A 17933-nucleotide genomic window follows, 5' to 3' on the forward strand; every position below is an offset into this window, starting at 1 on the left:
AGAGTTAATACATACTAAGACCCAGCATTTGATGGAGCATGAAGCACATCAACTGGGACATTGAGCTTTCTGATTAACCATTTGGCTTTAGTAAAATCTAAAGAATGTACTATAGTATCTGGCACAGTGTAATATTGATCAACCAGTCCAGATAGCACTTGTCATGACCCCTGTTTAATGCTCATATTATTCTAGTCAATTGTAATAGGAAATAATAGAACTAAACAAAACTACTATTTGGATAATTTTATGTTGGTCGGCCTTATCCAACTAGTATTAGTTGTTTACCTCTGGCTAGAGATAATATTCCATTAATTAAGTGCATACAGATTAAGTAAGTTAATTAAGTAAGCAAAACTACTAATTAGAAATGGATAAGATGCGGTAATAATAATTATTTTTAGTATTAGTCGTTTACCTCTGGCTAAAGATCAAACTGACAGGTTTGTGACTGTGGGATCCATGTACACGGCCATGTACCCTAAGCGACGGGATTGTGAATGAACGAGTGGAATTTAAAAGTATAGAATTAACTAGAATAATCAAGTATCCAAATCTAGAGAACACCTCAATTGATGATTAATAACAACTGGAATCTCAAACTAAATTCAAGGTTGAATATAATTGGAGTCAGCTAAAATATTCAGATTCAGTCTTAACTAAAACAAACTAGTTTAAGACGCCAAAACCACACGTGCGCCAGAAAAGATGAATGTGCCACATGATACCTTTGCCACTTTGCTGGATTCTGCCAATGGGCCAGCGAGGTGGCATTTTTACATACCCAACCAAACTTCAATGAACGAGCCTACAGTACCATTAGCCCAGGAGCTACATGATTGCCTGCAAAATTGCCAAGCTAAGTTAGTTACCAATGTCCAGATATCACTATGTCTGAGTAGACAGCCTTCCTGAAGTTCTGTCCTGGCTGATTGCCCTCAACCTCCTCCTGGCCTTAACTTGGCCAACATAGAGATTTCTGGCTGATTCTCCTCAATCTCCTCCTGGTCCTGATCTGGTCATCCTAGAATGTTCCTTTGGTCTTGTCCTGGCAAATCAAGAATTCTCTCCTAACGCTGACTTGGCTAAACTTGGCTCAGCCCGTGGACACCTCATCATTAGTCCTGCACCACCTTCAGCTCTAATGGAGCCTCCACTGAGCCTTTATGTGTGGTGCTGCTGGAGCCTCCACCTTTGTTTGCTGTGCCTTTGCCTGTGGTGCCACCGGAGCCTCTGCCTGCAACCACGCCTTGGCCTCCTACGTTGCCTAAGGTCCCACTGGAGCCTCCTTCTTTTTGCAGCATTAAAAATCAAAGATAGCGCTGCTGTGAATAACGTCTATGGAGCCCACCGTGACTCGTGCAATAAGGCTAATGTCATTTTGTGGAATTATTTTGTGGTTTTTGCACATGTGAAGACAACATCTTCAGAGATTGATGCGATCCCAGATTCAGGTAACATTTTTTTCACATTTCAGAGGCTGGATAAATCTTAAAATTCTATTAAAAAAAAGTTTTTATTAGAATTAATTGTTAGAAATAATTATTGTTGACTTGACCAATTGTTTGGCTGTAATAACAACTGATAAATGCTTTACCTGATTATTGATGTGTAACAATTCTACTGCAATATAATCTTCACAACACCTGCAACATTTGACCAAATGAAAATGGTAACCATATAATGAGCACATAGGCTATGATGTGTAAGATACAAGAATTAAAGGGATATTTCCCCCAAACATTCTCCCATTATTTACTCATCCGCATGCCCAGATATGTATGACATTCTTTCCTCTGCAGTACACAAAAAAATATATTTTTAGAAGAATATCTCAGCTCTGTAGGTCCATGGTAACAGGCCTATGAATCTCAAACAATGACATAAAGGCACCATAAAAGTAATCCATAAGACTCCAGTAGTTAAATCCGTATCTTCAGAAGCAATATGTTAGCTGTGGATAAACAGATCAATATTTAAGTCCTTTTTTACAATCAATCTACACATTTTGAAAGTGAAAGTGGAGATTTACCGAAGGGAAGTGCTTGTGGAAGTTAGCGAGTGACAGTTTTTGGACTAATCTTTTGAAGAAATCTACTGAAATATGGTGCCGAAGGACGCAACCAATAGCTTTTGGATGAACGGCCCCTTATTGTTAGAAGCAGGGCCGAAGCTAGTGGGGTTACAGATGATAACGATTCTAGGGGTCCAGAGGTTCAGGGGGCCCCACAACAAATTCGAGACTGTATTTCTAATAGAAAAGCAGTCCAGAGCGATCTACTGTACAGTACGTGGGTCAGGGGGCATATGATACCTTGCTTCATTCCTGGCTAGAAACCCTAACCAGAATGTTTGATAAATATCAATGTAAGAATTCGGCACAAAATATCTTTACACTTGCTAAATTAATTGAAAGCGTGACAGGGCAGCAAAAGCTTATAATGGCACCGCCCCTAATTGACGTATGCCGCTGGCTCGTCACGTGACTGCCCTGGCTGGAAGGCACCAGCATGGCATGCATGAGTGTAGAGCTCCTTGACAAACTCCACTTTATTTGCACTTAGTTCGTCTTTGTATTTTATCATTCAAAGAGGACGGGAACGTATTGAATGCTGGAAGTTATCGCAACATGGACGAATGGAAAAATCTCCAATTCCCGTCCCTGCCAGCCGCCAAAGAAGAGCAGCTGGTATGTTGTAAAGACAATAGCCTAATGCTAACAGCTGCTTGATTAAACACTGTGAGATCAATACGTTTAAAAGCAGTGGGTGTTTGTCTAGTGCATGTAAATGCATTAATAAATACGACTCTTTCTGATACTAGTCTTTACATATCGTAAGATTCTTAACTACCCCTTTGCTGTAGCCGGTGAGCAGTTAGCATTTTCAATCCAGTGTCTGTGCAACAATAACAAAAGTACACAAGTCAGAGTTATTATTGCATTGCTATTTTACAAAACATATTCGTATATAAGAACATATAAATCTGGAGGCTATTTTTTGTGGTACAGTGAGTGGTCTTCACTTGATAGTCTAATCATAATAAATAGTTTTTGCCCTTGTATTGGGATACTGTTGATGAATATAATGTGCAGCCTAGTTTGAAAGTAATATTGGCACTACATTACTATTGATCTGATAATTTGTTTTACTATTTTTCTGTAGGACTGGGCATATCCAATGAGAAGAGAGATGCAGGTGGGTGATAATGTATTGATCTAGTATGGCACAGTGCACATTTCTCTACATTGCACATAATCAATACACATTTTTTGCTTTACTGTTCACTTTAAGGGTTTAAGTCCTTTTGTTTTCCTGGTATTCCTGTTTACAAGTTTTGTCCTCACTGTGTTAGTAACTTCCATATTTTCAGAATTAGCTTTATTGCCAAGCCTGCTTGCACATAAGAGAGATAATAATATAAAATTATTTCACATTATATTATTAAAGAAAAAGTGAAAAAAAAAAAAATATATATATAAGGTTACTTTTGAAATGTATTCCACTACAGATATAGAGTACATGCTGTTAAATTTGTATTTTGATTGTTAAAGGCCAGTAATGTATTATAAATACTTTGGATTACTTCTTCAGCACTGGTAGATTTCTTTCAATTGTTTTGACTATAAAAACTCTGCTAGTACAGTAAGACAAAATATTAAATTTTGCATGTTAAAAGTGTTAAAAATACATTCTCTGAAAAACCTAAATATCAACTAATATAGTGTTGTTTCTAAAACAAGATCAATCAAATTGATCTTGTTCTGATGATTTTGAGATATTTTGACAGGAAAATACCAAAATTATCTAAAATGTGATTTTTGCCCTAAAATCAAAGGTCTTACTAGAAAAAAGAAATTAGGATCAAACGTGAATTTTCTAGATATAAAAAAATATACACGTTTTTCACTGCTGTTCAAATGCACTTTGGATTTATATGTATAAACATTTTCCATCTGAAAACACAGAATTTTAAATAAAACAAATGACAATAAAATGCAAAAGAAATCTCTTCAGTAATCAATACTTTGTGAATGTAACTGTATTCTAAATACCAATGATTTAAATTGTAACTGTAGTGGAATACAGTTACTTATATTTTGTATTTTAAATGCGTATTATGTATAGATAAAGTCATGGTTTAAAATTATTAAACTAAGTAAGTGTTAAGGGTCAGTGTTTAAACATCGATTTTATTTGAACTAAGATTAATGACCAATGTCTTTGAAGTCCATCTTGGATTAACTGCAGAATTTCACATAGGTGCAATTGTCCTTGTTAATTGGCTTATGAAGGATTTTGTTGGCAATTGTTAGTCTATGCATTCCAATTCAAGATCGTAGTCCATCAATAGACTTGTAAGAAGTTGTTTAAGGCCACTCCACACTGATACAGGGTCGTTAGCTGAAAACTTGTTTTTCATCTCATCAGAATAGCTTCTTTTAGCTACTCTGATTTCCTTATTCAGTGTGTTCTTTGCCTGATTGTACAAGATTTTATCCCCACTTCTGTAAGCATCCTCTTTTGCCTGACGAAGCTGCATGAGTTCTGCTGTGGACCATGGTTTGTCATTGTTGTATGTTAAATAAGTCCTAGTAGGAATGCACATATCCTCACAGAAACTGATATATGATGTCACAGTATCTGTGAGGTCCTCCAGATTGGTGTGTGCAGCCTCAAAAACACTCCAATCAGTGCATTCAAAGCAGGCTTGTAGTTCCAGCACTGCTTCATTTGTCTTCTCTTTATAGTCTTTACTATAGTCTTTACTTGTAGGTTGGAAGATGATCAGAGAGTCCCAAAGATGCTCTAGGGACAAAGCAATATGCATACTTTATTGTTGTGTAGCAATAATCCAATGTATTTCTGTCTTTGGTGGGGCATGTAATGTGCTGTCTGTTTTTGGGTAGTTCACGTGTGAGGTATGCTTTGTTAAAATCCCCAAGAATAATCCCCAAAGAGTCCATGTATTTTTCCGTGTCTGTGATCTGATCAGTTAGCTGTTGCAGCATTGCATTCACACACGCTTGTGGAGGAATATAAACACTCACCAGAATGAACTAGGAAAACTCTGTGGCGAGTAGAAGGGCTTTCAGTTGATAATGATTAGGACAGCACATCTTCTTTAACATTTTTACATCTGTACACCAACTTTCATTGATTTAATGCATGTTCCACCTCCTCGTTTTCCACGATTAAATCCACTCGGAACAGCTGAAAGCCCGGCTGATGTAACGCACTGTCCAGAATGGCTTCACTCGCCCAGGTTTCTGTGAAGCACAAGGCAGCAGAGGTTCTTGTTTGTACAGGTGAGGTGTACTGTAGTTGGGAAGAGAGCGGAGATTCGCTAGATGAATACTCTGCAGCGCTGTTCGAAAGCCAAGCTAATGGAGCTTTACGCCGACTCGTTTCCCTTCGCCTGTGTCTCTTAAACATCACAGCTGCGCCTCCGACTTAAATGTCCAGCAAAGCTTCTGAATAGTCAAAAACTGGGGGGAAAATTTGTCTGGTATGTGCTGCCAAATGTTCAGCAGTTCGTCCCTGGTAAAACTGATTGGAAAAAGATTACTAAACAAGACAGACAAAAACAGCTAAATATTTGAAGAGCTCTACACTGTGACTGCTAACTGCGGCGCCATCTTGGTGGCATTTTGTACTTGACAAGTGAAGTTATTAGCCATATTTTATAATCGCGCATTCAAACACTAATCAAATGCTCACTTTGATGCTTTGATTTCAGGAAATCCTCCCAGGCTTGTTTCTTGGTCCCTATTCAGCTGCTATGAAGAGCAAGGTATTGTAGAAATGAGTTGTTCTAATCCATCCAGATCAAAATGATGGTCTTTAGATTGGATCTAATAACTTCTGTTTCAGCTCTCAGTGCTGGAGAAGCAGGGGATAACTCACATTGTGTGTGTCAGACAAGACATTGAGGCCAACTTCATAAAGCCAAACTTCACCCATAAATTTAGGTATTTATATAACTGGTTGTTCTATAAGTATGTACGAGTTATGCTTCGATATAAACATCCACTATTTCCCACATCTAAATTAGATTATTTCATTGTTTATAGGTACCTTGTTTTAGATATAGCAGATAGCCCTGTGGAGAATCTAATTAGATACTTTCCAATGGTAAGATGCTCTTTCTTGATATATGATACAACACTAATATACTATATCTGGTGTTTGCTTTTTATTTTAATCTGTTTTTCTCTCTATAGACTAAAGAATTTATTGATGGCTGTTTAGAGAAAGGGGGTAATTAATATTTCTCCATATTGATCATTTGTAGTACAGGACTGCATGTTGCCATATAGATATTTATCATTTCTGAGAACAAAAATCCTTGAAATTGACATTTTAAATTGTCATTCCTGTGTTGCAGGAAAGGTACTCATTCATGGAAATGCAGGGATTTCACGAAGGTACATTACAAAGAATTAAGTAATTTTTTTTCTTACATTTATATGTAAAATACTACATTTTTATACTGCGGCATCTTTTTCCCAGTGCTGCATTAGTTATCGCTTACCTTATGGAGACATTTGGAGTTAAATATAGGTAATACTTGAGTCACAACATGGCAAAACATATTCAAATATCTTGATATAAATTCAATTACATAGAAATACATTTTTCATGAAGCTGATCATGTCTTATATTATTTGAGTACAGGGATGCCTTTAGTCATGTACAGGAGAGACGGTTTTGCATTAACCCCAATGTAGGCTTTGTTCATCAGCTACAGGTAAGATTTTAAAACAAGAACTTCAACATTACTATTTAATTCAGTGTTATTAACTTGTGATCTACTGCATAGATTTCTTTTTTCATGCATACTAATAAATGGATTTCCTTTGTTTTCATTGAGGAATATGAAGCAATATATCTTGCCAAGCTAACCATCAAGATGATGTCACCTATTCAGTTGGGCAGGTCCTTCTCCATCCAAGCTGGGATGCCAGGTAAGAGCATTATTGCACTGCCATACTGACCATTTATTTACAGTTTTTATGTTTGAGTATATTTATGGATGTTGAGGCGAGTCATAATTACAATGCTTGCAAAGCATCTGCTAAATAGGTAAATATACACACTTGAATTTATGGTGATCAATTATCGGGATGATTGCACTGAAAGAGATATGGAATTTGTTGATTTGTATTTTAAGGAAGTTTTATAAACAAGCATCATTATACATACTGTGAGTAATGTTGAGCTTTTTTTCTTCTACAGGAAGCCTAAAACGAACACTAGAAGAGGACGAGGACTTCGGAAGCATGCAAGTTACAGCAGCACAAAACGTATAGGGATTTACTAAAATAGTGCTTAACTGAAGTGGACTTTTCTTTTTACATTTTTATTGGGATTAAAAATGTAAATACTTATATGGGGGTTGGGAGGGAGAGACTGCTCTTAGTAACCCTTGGAGCTGGGGAATATTTGATACTTTTTCTTTCTTTTTTTGAGCTTTATGCACTGAAATTTTTTGCAGTTTTATAGTATTTAAAGCATTTTGCATTTGCAGCGGGACAGTATTGCAATAATGCTCTTTTTATACTTGAACTGTTACTTTGCTGATGGATTGGGGTGGGCGGTTAAAGGAATGTGACTGTCACTGCCCTGGAAATTAATTGGTAGGATGATCAGTCTTTGTGGGGAATTAATTAAGACTGAGTTAAAGATGTGTTTGCCATAGAATTAACATCCCACTGCTCAATAAAATGGCTACTTACCTTGTTCTTTCTGTTATCAATCCCTGGAATAAATATATGACCATTTTTGACAAGATCAGGTCCTCTAAAGTCAGGTAAGGTCTATATTGTGATAGATTATTAATAGATTTAGAATGAAATTCCAACTTAATTAAAAATCAAAGCAAATTCATTGAAGTACAATATGTACTTGACATATTCATTTATTTTTAAAGTTGCATTTTGACCCATTCACCCACTTGTTTTATGGTTTCAATCCATCAATTTCTTTACATAAGTTATAAAAGAACAAAAAAACACTGCAACATATTCAGTTGCTGATTGACTGATAAGAGAACCACACAGAAAAAGCATGTGGAAGCACCTTATTTCTCTTAACTGCTATCAGAGAAATTATAAAAATAAGTGAATTTGTACAAAGGTATGCTTTCATTGCATTATGAAATATTTTAAAATAATTAGCCTTCATTTTGGTTTTACACATCTATTGATTCAATATAATTGCCACCAGTTTCTAAGGTTATAGCCAGAATTTTGAGGGGAAAAAAGACAATAAATAAGAGGTAAACTTAGATTCAATGTAGAGAACAATAATAAGAGAACTGCGTATAAGCAAAATATTTTAAATAAATTAAAAAAGATTATATACTGCTTCCATGGAACTTGCTTCTAGAATGCCAAATGTGATTTGAGGTTTGGTAAATTTTCCACACAGTCATTTTAAGAAAAGGGGAAAATCCCATAAACATTCCGTTTTAAAAATGATTTCAAAACCGTTTCTGCGATACTAAGAAATTACATCCCCTTGAACAGAAAAGTATCTTTGCATTAAATCTTTCCATAAGAAAATATTCAAGTACATAGCCCTAACATGCCACTGTGTTATTTTTCTGTGGTTTACAGTGTTGACCACACGTATGATTAGATCTTATTTATTTCTCTAGCAAATTTTCATGGCAGAGTCATATTTTATAAATAACTGAGTAACTTTCAATAGTGCTCGACAATGACTGCTGACATTTAGACAATGTTTACAAAAGTCCACTTTCTGAAGTTATAATGTGTTGTGCATAAAGTGTAATTAAATTATAAAGATATACCGTTTTGTAATAATATTTTTGCTGACTAAAAAGGTGCAACTTCGAGGTAGTCTGATCGAAGGCCACATCCACACTTATCTGTTTTCATTTGGAAACGCTTTCATTGTGCTATGTTTGTGTCTTTCATCCACGCTGGAACGGCATTTTCCTACACTGAAAATGGAGACTTTCAAAAACACTCCATAACCGCATACTTTGAAGAGTGTTAGGAAATTTAAAACAAGAGTTTTCAAACTTTAACAGATTAATGTGGAAGTTGTCCAAGCTAACATTCCTTGATGTTCTAGTTCCTCTTCGGTTCAATGAAAGAACCGGCACTGCATGTAAGTCTCATCTGATGCAGAGAATCCAAACTTCTTATAGAATTCCACATTTTTCGGTGCACACTCCAGTGTTACTTTGTAGCACTGCAACTTTTTGCTGAGGAGAGTCAATGTTGATACCAACCTATAAAACAAAACTGATAGTTTTACCTCTACTTTTAATCCTAGTAAAATTAAAACATATAACACAGTATTATTACAGTAGGGATAGTTTACCCTAAATGAAAATTCTCATTATTTACTCACCCTCATGTCATCCCAAATGTATATGACTTCTGAACGCAAAGATATTTAGAAGAATATCTAGTCTCTGTAGGTCCTTGCAATGCAAGTGAATGGGTACCAAAACTTTGAAGCTCCAAAAGCACATTAAGGCAGCATAAAAGTAATCCATTAGGCTCCAGTGGTTAATTCAATATCTTCATAAGTGATATGATGGGTGTGGGTGAGAAACAAATAAATATTGATGTCCTTTTACTATCAATCCCCGCTTTCACATTCTTCATTTTTTTTTGTTTTTTTTTTGTGGATGTTTTACATTCTTCGCCACTTACTGGGCTGGGAGGAGAATTTGTAGTAAAAAAAAAGTTAAATATTTATCTGTTTCTCACCCACACCTATCTTATTACTTCTGAATATATGGATTTAACAACTGGAGTTGTGTTGATTACTTTTAGGCTGCCTTTTATGTGGTTTTTGTTTTTGTAAAAATGTTGATACAAATTCACTTGCATTGTATGGACCTCTGTCACTGAAATATTCTTCTAACAATCTTTGTGTTCGGCAGAAAAAAGAAAGTCCTACACATCTGGGATAGCGTGAGGGTGTGTAAATGATGAGAACATTTTCATTTTTGGATGAACTATAACTTCAAAGTAAAATTCATTACCGCTAATCAGATTATAAAATGATTAGTTCCAACACTAAATTTTGATTGGATGAGCTGCTGTAAAATGCACACATGACCGCAAATTCTATAATAATGCGGCAAGATGCTACGCTTCTAACAGCCCATGGTTAGGATAATTAACATTATTTCATGGCAGAGAAACCAGAAGGTTTATTCAGATCATTATTTATTTTATAAAATATAGACTTTTTTAAACATGTTTTGAATATGTCTTCGTTGCAGAGCTCAAGTCTATGCACTACAGTGGTTTTAGGCACAATAAATCACTGTAATACACAGCTTCTCATGATTTATTGCTTTTTAAAATGACATGTCAATAAATATTTAAAACTCTAGTCATCAGTCTTTGAATGGAATATATTTCATCATATAAAAAAAATGAAGATGTGTCTTAAAAACTCAAACTCACAGTTTTCCTAGTTGTTTCCCTCTGCATACATCACTCACAACCACTTCCTCCACACGCCCCCTCTGCCAAATACAAAAAGGCTTGATTATATACTAGAACTCTGTCATATGAAACTGAATTGCAAACAGCATTTTAACAAGTCGAGTACCTTTGCACAAGCGTGGATGAATTTGTTTTCTATGATAAGTGTTGCTGTGGCAACAATTTGTCCAAGATTTGTGTCTTCCACCACTATGACATAATAGTCTCCACTTCTTTTCATATGTTCAAAATTTGCTGAAAAGGTAAATGATCAGGAAAGACTCAGTGAAATCACAGTTTCGACATGTTTGCTATCTATTTAACTTGTCTTTTACCTATATTATCAGAATATGACAACAGGTTGTCAGTATTAACTTCTTGTGATACCTTTGAACTTTTCCTCTGTGACATCCCCGGCTACTGTGAGCTGTGATAAAACCTTATAGAAGCCTAAAAAGGCAAAACAAACACATGTCGATTATGATGTTTATGAAACTAAATGAGTGGACAGATTGCACATCGCCATAGGCGGAAATCACGGGGGGGTCAGGACCCCCCCAAAATATCATTAAAATATGTGTATTGTAAATAATATGATATATTCTTAAAATAATTGTTTAAGAAATAAAATAATACAAATATAAACGGGGCAACAACAAAAAAAAACTTGGTGTCCGCTTCAAAAATTGCTCTTGAGAATTGTTATGTTTATTGTCCCCCCCCCCCCAACATTTTGATGAAATTTTCGCCCCTGCGCGTCGCTAAACAGAACTAAAAACTTAACAAGCACCTCTATCTAGGTCAGCAGTACAGAGAGGACGAAGGACCAGACCCTCCCCAGGCTGAGAGGGGGAAATTGGGGGTGAGAAGGAGACAGTGTTGCTGCTCCAGTCCAGCTCCTTTAGCAGAGATGGATCGAAAAGCGGGGTCTCGTCAAGCAACATACCAGAGGCCCTAGAATGAAATAATACAACTTTATCAATGATAATTATTATATAGCTTATTAGCCTTATCAAGGATCAAGCATACCAGTCAATATACTGGCAACCATTTATTTGGACTTTGATCATCCAAACATTTACAATTCAAAGTTGTGTCCAGTGACAGGTGTCTGTCCTTGAAAACAATTCAGAGTTGACACACCTTATCCGGGTCTCTCCTCTTTTGAGAGAGTATTATTGTCAGTGTTAAGTGAAGTAAGCAAGTGTGCACCAAGATCAAACGAATTCAATTTAATATATACATACAGTTTAACATGCATTTATTATAACCAAGTTGTAGGTTATCCCTATACAAGGTATTTACAATAATAAAAAAAACACGTTATTGAGTAGTCCCATAGAAAATCAAAAAACTATTTATGACAGCCCCTAATACAGCATTTAAATGCCAAAGGACACCATTCAAAATATTAAGAATACAGTTACCATGTCTAGGATTTAATTAGATTAGTTTTAATATTTTAAATGAACTTATGTCCCTTATTTCGATATACTTATCCTTTGCCTGTGGAGCATCAACCTCATCTCCCCCAAATTGTATATACTGTATGAAAATTCCCATTTGTACCATGTCAAACGTCAATAGAGCTACAAACTAATTTAGATTCATACACGTAATATCGATTTAAATTAAAGTCAGTGATGTACTTACGGAGACATATGGATATGGACTGCTCTTGCTTCTCCTGAAATCGTTGAATGGATTCTAGCAACTCGAATCCACAGAGCTTCAACGTGAAACACTTCCTCCGTTTTGCGTTATTATTTTTGTCCCACCTGTTTTGCGACAAATCCCGCCCTTAAGCCTATCAATGTTTGTTTTGGTTGGTACATATGAATGAATGACGTCTCAACTGTTCAATCGCAGAATGCTTTTAAGTAGTGCGCACCAATCATTGCAAAGAGTGATTAAATAAAGGGCGGGGCTTGTCGAAATACGGGTAATAGCCCATCCTCTGAGTGCGTGCGTGGAATATGACGTGGCGCTGGGTTTAAAGTGGGCGCGGTACAATGACGTCCGTATCCGTCTAGGGAAAAGGTATTCAGCAGGAAACTATCCAGTTTACAAACTGGTTATGAGATATTGTGCTGTATTTTTTTTTTTATTTGCTTTCATTGAATAAGGAAACTCTGATATTCTGGTTTGACAAGACTGTCTAGATAAAATGATGTCTGTCAACTTTACTACCATTTAACAAGAGAAAACAAAAAGGTGAAATGAGGAGGCGTAAATCTTTCTGCCCACCTGTTTCGAGTATACTCTTGACCTCTGCTAAGGATAGGATGTTTAAACTGCATAGCTCAGACATACTCAGTAGCATCAGTTACTGGAATACGTCACTCTTCATTCTCTAAATGAGTTTCCCGAGTGTCTAAACAAAAAGAACAAAGGACAAACATCTTTCTAATTAATTTAAGCTACTTTTAATATCTGCAGGATGTGGAGGCCAAAAAGGAATTTGAGATAGAAACCATTGATTTCAAGTCAGAACCATGTTCTTATACCCATTTTCTTACATTTCTGAACTTTATATAAAGTATACAAGTAAAATATAATATTAAAAACAGACCCCCAGATGGTCAGCTATTTTCAGTTATTCCAGTTTTGCTCAATTTTCCATATAATCAATGAGTCAACATTGAAATATTGGTCAACAAATTATTTTAGAAATACATTAATGAAGCTAAAAAGGAATAGTTGACACAAAAATGGGAATATTGTGATCATATATTCACTTTCAAGTCATTCCAAACATATGACTTTCTTTTTGCATGGAACACAAAAGGAGCAATAACTATGAATTACGCTTTCAAGCTTTAAAAAGAACTCAAAAGCATCATAAAAGTGTCATACATGTGTTCCTTACGGCTTGTCTTTATCAAATTAAATGTGCAAAGATGTCCTCCGTTCGACTTCAAAAATGATTTGAAACTTGTAATGACCTCTTAAAGGAAAATTCCAACCAAAAATGCTCTCATCGTTTACTGCCATCCAAGATGTGTATGACTTTCTTTCTTCTGCTGAACAAAACTGAAGATTTTTTAGAAGAATATTTCAGCTCGGTTGGTCCATTCAATGCATGTGAATGGTGGCCAGAAATGTGAAGCTCCAAAAAGCACAAAAAGGCAGCATAAATGTAATCCATATCCAGAGGTTAAATTCATATCTTCAGATGCATGTGGGTATGATAGGTGTGGGTGAGAACGAATTGTATTTTTATAATAATTTTGACCAGCCCTCCTCTGTGCGTTCATAAGAGGACCGAGCTCTACTTCTTTTTTTGCCAATTCGCATTCTTCATGCATATCGCCTAGGCTTGGGATCAATGCCTTTTTCACGTATTGATAATCTGAAGATTTTCCTGATAATTATTGATTTACTGTATATCATTGGATTTTTTCAGACAGTTGCACAATAGTCTTTGTCTTGAGAGGCTGGGTAAATTAAAGTGGGCCATGCACTGCATCCGGTGGACGACGTGGTGCATTCTAAAATGTCTAACAATAATTTTTTACAAAGGTATGCACACACCGGCAACACCCGGCATCAAAATTCTGCAGTGCCTCGGAGCACAACTCGCATTGATTTTCATTGAATTCCACTCAAATCATTATCAAAGAACAGAGATTATTTACTTTAACGCACTACTAACTGTTTATAACTATTGTCTTTCATAAAGCATTTACTATGTATTATCAGTTACAAGTATGTCTTTTAGTAGTTTGACAGCTTGAATGAAAGACCTATTCAAGGCTACATACAGAGAAATTGCATAATAAACGTTGCCATTTCTAATTGTTCACTTTGTGCAGTTACACCTGCAAACTAATCAGTGTCACTTTGTTCATTCTTGAAGTACAAAAAACGTAACTTTGGACAGCCTTCTTCTGCGCCGCATCAGCTTGTCCTCTCTGTGTGAAACTGGTGCTTTTCCAACCTGTGACCCGGCTTCAGTAAATGATATATCACCCTCTTGTGATCTCCCAATGCTATTACACTACACTATTAAACAGAAGGTCTATTGAGTAAATTGGAAAGCACGCAAAATAGGATTCTAATTTGAATGTCAGTTCATTTGAATATATTGATGCCTCAAAAATATATGGATAAATTTATGTGCCGATCAATAATCGATATATATCAATATTTTATGACATACCTACTGGGCAGAGAGGAGAATAAAAAATAAAAATAAGGACTTAAATATTTATCTGTTTCTCATCGACACCTATCAAATCATTTCTGATGACGTATTTAACCACTGGAGTCATATTAATTACTTTTATGCTACTGTGGATCGGAGGGGGGCGGGGCCGGGCTAGAATGTCGCACGCCCGGTCCTCAATCGGCCTGATGGGGCGCGACATTCTAGCCCGGCCCGCCCCTCCGATCCACAGCTACCTTTAAATGCTTTTTGCCATTTCAATTTCTGACCACCATTCACTTGCATTGAATGGACCTACAGAGCTATTTGTGTTTAGAAGAATGGAATAACATGAGGGTGAATAAATGATGAGAGAATTTTCATTTCTGGGTGAACTATTCCTTTAAGTGTGGCTTATTAATGTGTGGTGCACACATTTAATGAAATAATGATAGTATAGAGACAAAGCACTTGTGACAGTGTAGTAACTCCATAATGCATCTCCTATTACTGTTTAAAAATGCTAGAGGCATTCTTAATAAGCTCAATAACTTTATGCATGAAAAGGGAAGCAGGGAGACAGTAGGTATTAAATGAACCTTGCGGGAAATAGGGAGGCTGAAAGCACAAAAAAGGCCTGCAGAAAGCTGATATACTAGTTCACATGACTTTGCCATGAATCATTACATTGAATGGAAGATACAAATCATGGAAATATAGTCTGTTTGTCTTTAATGGCTTCGTTCTTATAAAATAATATCTTTATTTTAGGTTTTTGTCTTGCATAGTATAATAAAGATTTTACTGTAAATTATTATTGTAATTCATTCTTTGTACTTTCAAAAAACAATATTCTTACAATAAAATGATGTGTATTGTCTTGTTAAATTGAATATTATTTTCACCATGAATGGCAAGCTAACTTACAGCTAACCAGTTAACAGGTTATACTGTAGCCTTTCTAAATTCTTTCCTCGTTAATTTTATTTACATTTTTACAGTGTATCCAGAGCACCTCTGTTGCAACAGTAGTTCGAGCAGCTGTCTAGATACAGATACAGATCAATGGAGAGAACATGAACAGCAGAGCCATGGAGCCAGAGACTTCCTGCTGATTTAATTACAGACTTTCCATCACTCAAAGAGCCACCATTCTCAAGCAACATCAGTGCATCTATACTTGAATGATGGTCATGCGATATTATTGGCCAGACACGCTGAGAACCGGTGCAAGCTATGGAATCATAATAACTGCAGGAGCTTCTGTTTGTAGCCTGTTTACTGAGAGCCTTAAACTTCTATATTAAACAAGTCATTGGGGAGGTGTCGAAATTGTTTGCTGAAAAAAAGTGCTATGTGTATGGCCTTTGTCTAACAGTTTGACAACACACTCAAATCAAATATTCATGATGTCCATGGATGCTCTGCTGTGCATCAGATCGATAACACGGTAATAGCTGGCATATACTGTATAAGACCTCTTTGGCAAGGTTCCCTCCTTTTGATAAACTGTGCCATGTTAATGGGCATACTGAGTTACCGTCCTCTGCATAGAGCTGATTTCTTGCAGATATGCTGCCGTTTTGTACACTTGTATGATACAGGAGCTTGTTCTCCCAGTTGTATGATCCAGTTACTTTGTCCAGCCTAACATCTTTCACTTCTGCTCTGTGTGGTCTGGGGGGGAATCCAAATTTAGTCCAAGTATGTGATAGTAGCGGTAACAATCTGGTAATTCAGAGGGCAAAAGATGATGCTGTATTCTCCTTGTATGGATGATCAAAGATAATTAACTAAAGAATAAGCCAAACTTAAAGGTATAGTCCAGGTTCAGTACAAGTTAAGCTCAATCAACAGCATTTAAGGCTGTCGATAAAAAAAAAAAAAAAGCAAAAATCTGGTTTCCAGCGAGGCACTTATAACTGACGTAAATGGGGGGCCAATCTGTAAACGTTAAAATACTCTCTGTTTCAAAGTATAGCCATAAGACGTAAACAATATGAATGTTAACATATAACTTATCATAAGTGATAAAATCGCTGACTAACTGTAACGTATGACCTTGTCCTGTTTTTCTGTTTCCCCTTTGTCTTCCATTTTGATACTTTCGTCACTCCATAGTTTTCACTTTTGAACCTTCTGTACCTCCATAGTCTTGTTAGCCATCGTGTTCATTGTTCTTTGTTCTCACCTGTCCTCGTTAGTTTCTCATTGGTTTCTGTTCATCACCTTATCATGTTATTTTGAGTTCTGTTTGTTCATTGGTCCCTTCTTGTATTTATACCCTGCCTTTTCGTTCAGTCACTGTCGATCGTTGTTTGTTGTTATGAATGTTAGTTTATGTTGTAAGCCTGCTCTGTGTTTCCTGCCCTTGTGCTTTGTTGATGTTTATTTCCCCATCGCGGGTGTTCCTTTGTGTTTGTTTAATTAATAAATATACTGCGTTTGGATCCTCAACCTTGTCTCCCTCGTTGTCCCTGCTAATTCGTAACACTAACCTTTTCTGTCTAAAGTTAGAACCAATTTTACAACTTTTTTGCCATGACGATTTAACCCTCTTAACAACCGTAAAACATTTTTTATTTAACCATCAAATAACACACAAGTTTTAACAGAAGAATTCATGTTAATGCTTTTGGGTTGGGAGGGTTACTAATTTATTCCACTACAGATTAAAGAATACATGCTGTAAAATGTAATTTGTAATGTATTCCATTAGATTACTCAAGGTCAGTAATGTATTCTAAATACTTTGGATTACTTCTTCAGCACTGGTAGATTTTTGACTATAAAAACTCTGCCAGTACAGTCAGACAAAATACACGTGTAAAAATATATTCTCTGAAAAACCTAACTATCTTATGCAGTGTTGTTTCTAAAACAAGATAAATCAAATTGATGTTGTCTTAAGGATTTTTTTTAAATATTTTTACAGGAAAACAATAAAAAGATTATTATCAAGAATATGATTTTTGCCCTAATATCAAAAGTCATACTAAAAAAAATACATTATGATTGAACGTGAATTTTCTTGATTAAAAAAATATGATTGTGTCTTGTAACACGTGCATGTAAAATGTCTAGAAATAGCATTTTAGCTTAGCATAAAGCTGACAATTTACACAAATTTTATTTCTATTTCTTCTGCTTTAAACTTACTTATCTGTCTGCTCATATGAATGTAACACATCATAAGAAAGTGTTTCACTGCTGTTCAAATGCACTTTGGATCACATCATTTATATGTATAAATGTATTTAAATCTTCGAAAAATTGGAGGGACAAAAATGAAAGTGAATGGTGACT

The 17933-nt window shown here is 35.8% G+C and overlaps 2 protein-coding genes across 2 annotated transcripts; one reads left to right on the plus strand and one right to left on the minus strand.

Moving 5' to 3' along the window:
• Positions 1-2328: 2328 nt before the first annotated feature.
• On the plus strand, positions 2329-7766 carry LOC127656885 (serine/threonine/tyrosine-interacting protein A-like). The gene is made up of 11 exons (XM_052145411.1): positions 2329-2689; positions 3165-3197; positions 5740-5793; positions 5874-5971; positions 6074-6134; positions 6224-6260; positions 6388-6427; positions 6513-6563; positions 6678-6750; positions 6874-6967; positions 7239-7766. Exons 1-11 carry the CDS (start codon positions 2630-2632, stop codon positions 7310-7312), a joined length of 675 nt encoding a protein of 224 aa, XP_052001371.1. The 5' UTR covers positions 2329-2629; the 3' UTR covers positions 7313-7766.
• A 129-nt stretch (positions 7767-7895) lies between these two features.
• LOC127656887 (glucosamine 6-phosphate N-acetyltransferase-like) lies at positions 7896-12251 on the minus strand. Its single transcript, XM_052145412.1, has 6 exons — positions 12134-12251; positions 11271-11434; positions 10868-10930; positions 10608-10735; positions 10460-10521; positions 7896-9264 (listed from the first exon to the last, which is right to left on the minus strand). The coding sequence occupies exons 1-6, from the start codon at positions 12139-12141 to the stop codon at positions 9117-9119; spliced, it is 573 nt and encodes a 190-aa protein (XP_052001372.1). The 5' UTR covers positions 12142-12251; the 3' UTR covers positions 7896-9116.
• Between the last annotated feature and the right edge of the window lie 5682 nt (positions 12252-17933).

The sequence above is a fragment of the Xyrauchen texanus genome, chromosome 16, assembly GCF_025860055.1.
Source record: "Xyrauchen texanus isolate HMW12.3.18 chromosome 16, RBS_HiC_50CHRs, whole genome shotgun sequence".
NCBI classification, from domain to species: Eukaryota; Metazoa; Chordata; class Actinopteri; order Cypriniformes; family Catostomidae; genus Xyrauchen; species Xyrauchen texanus.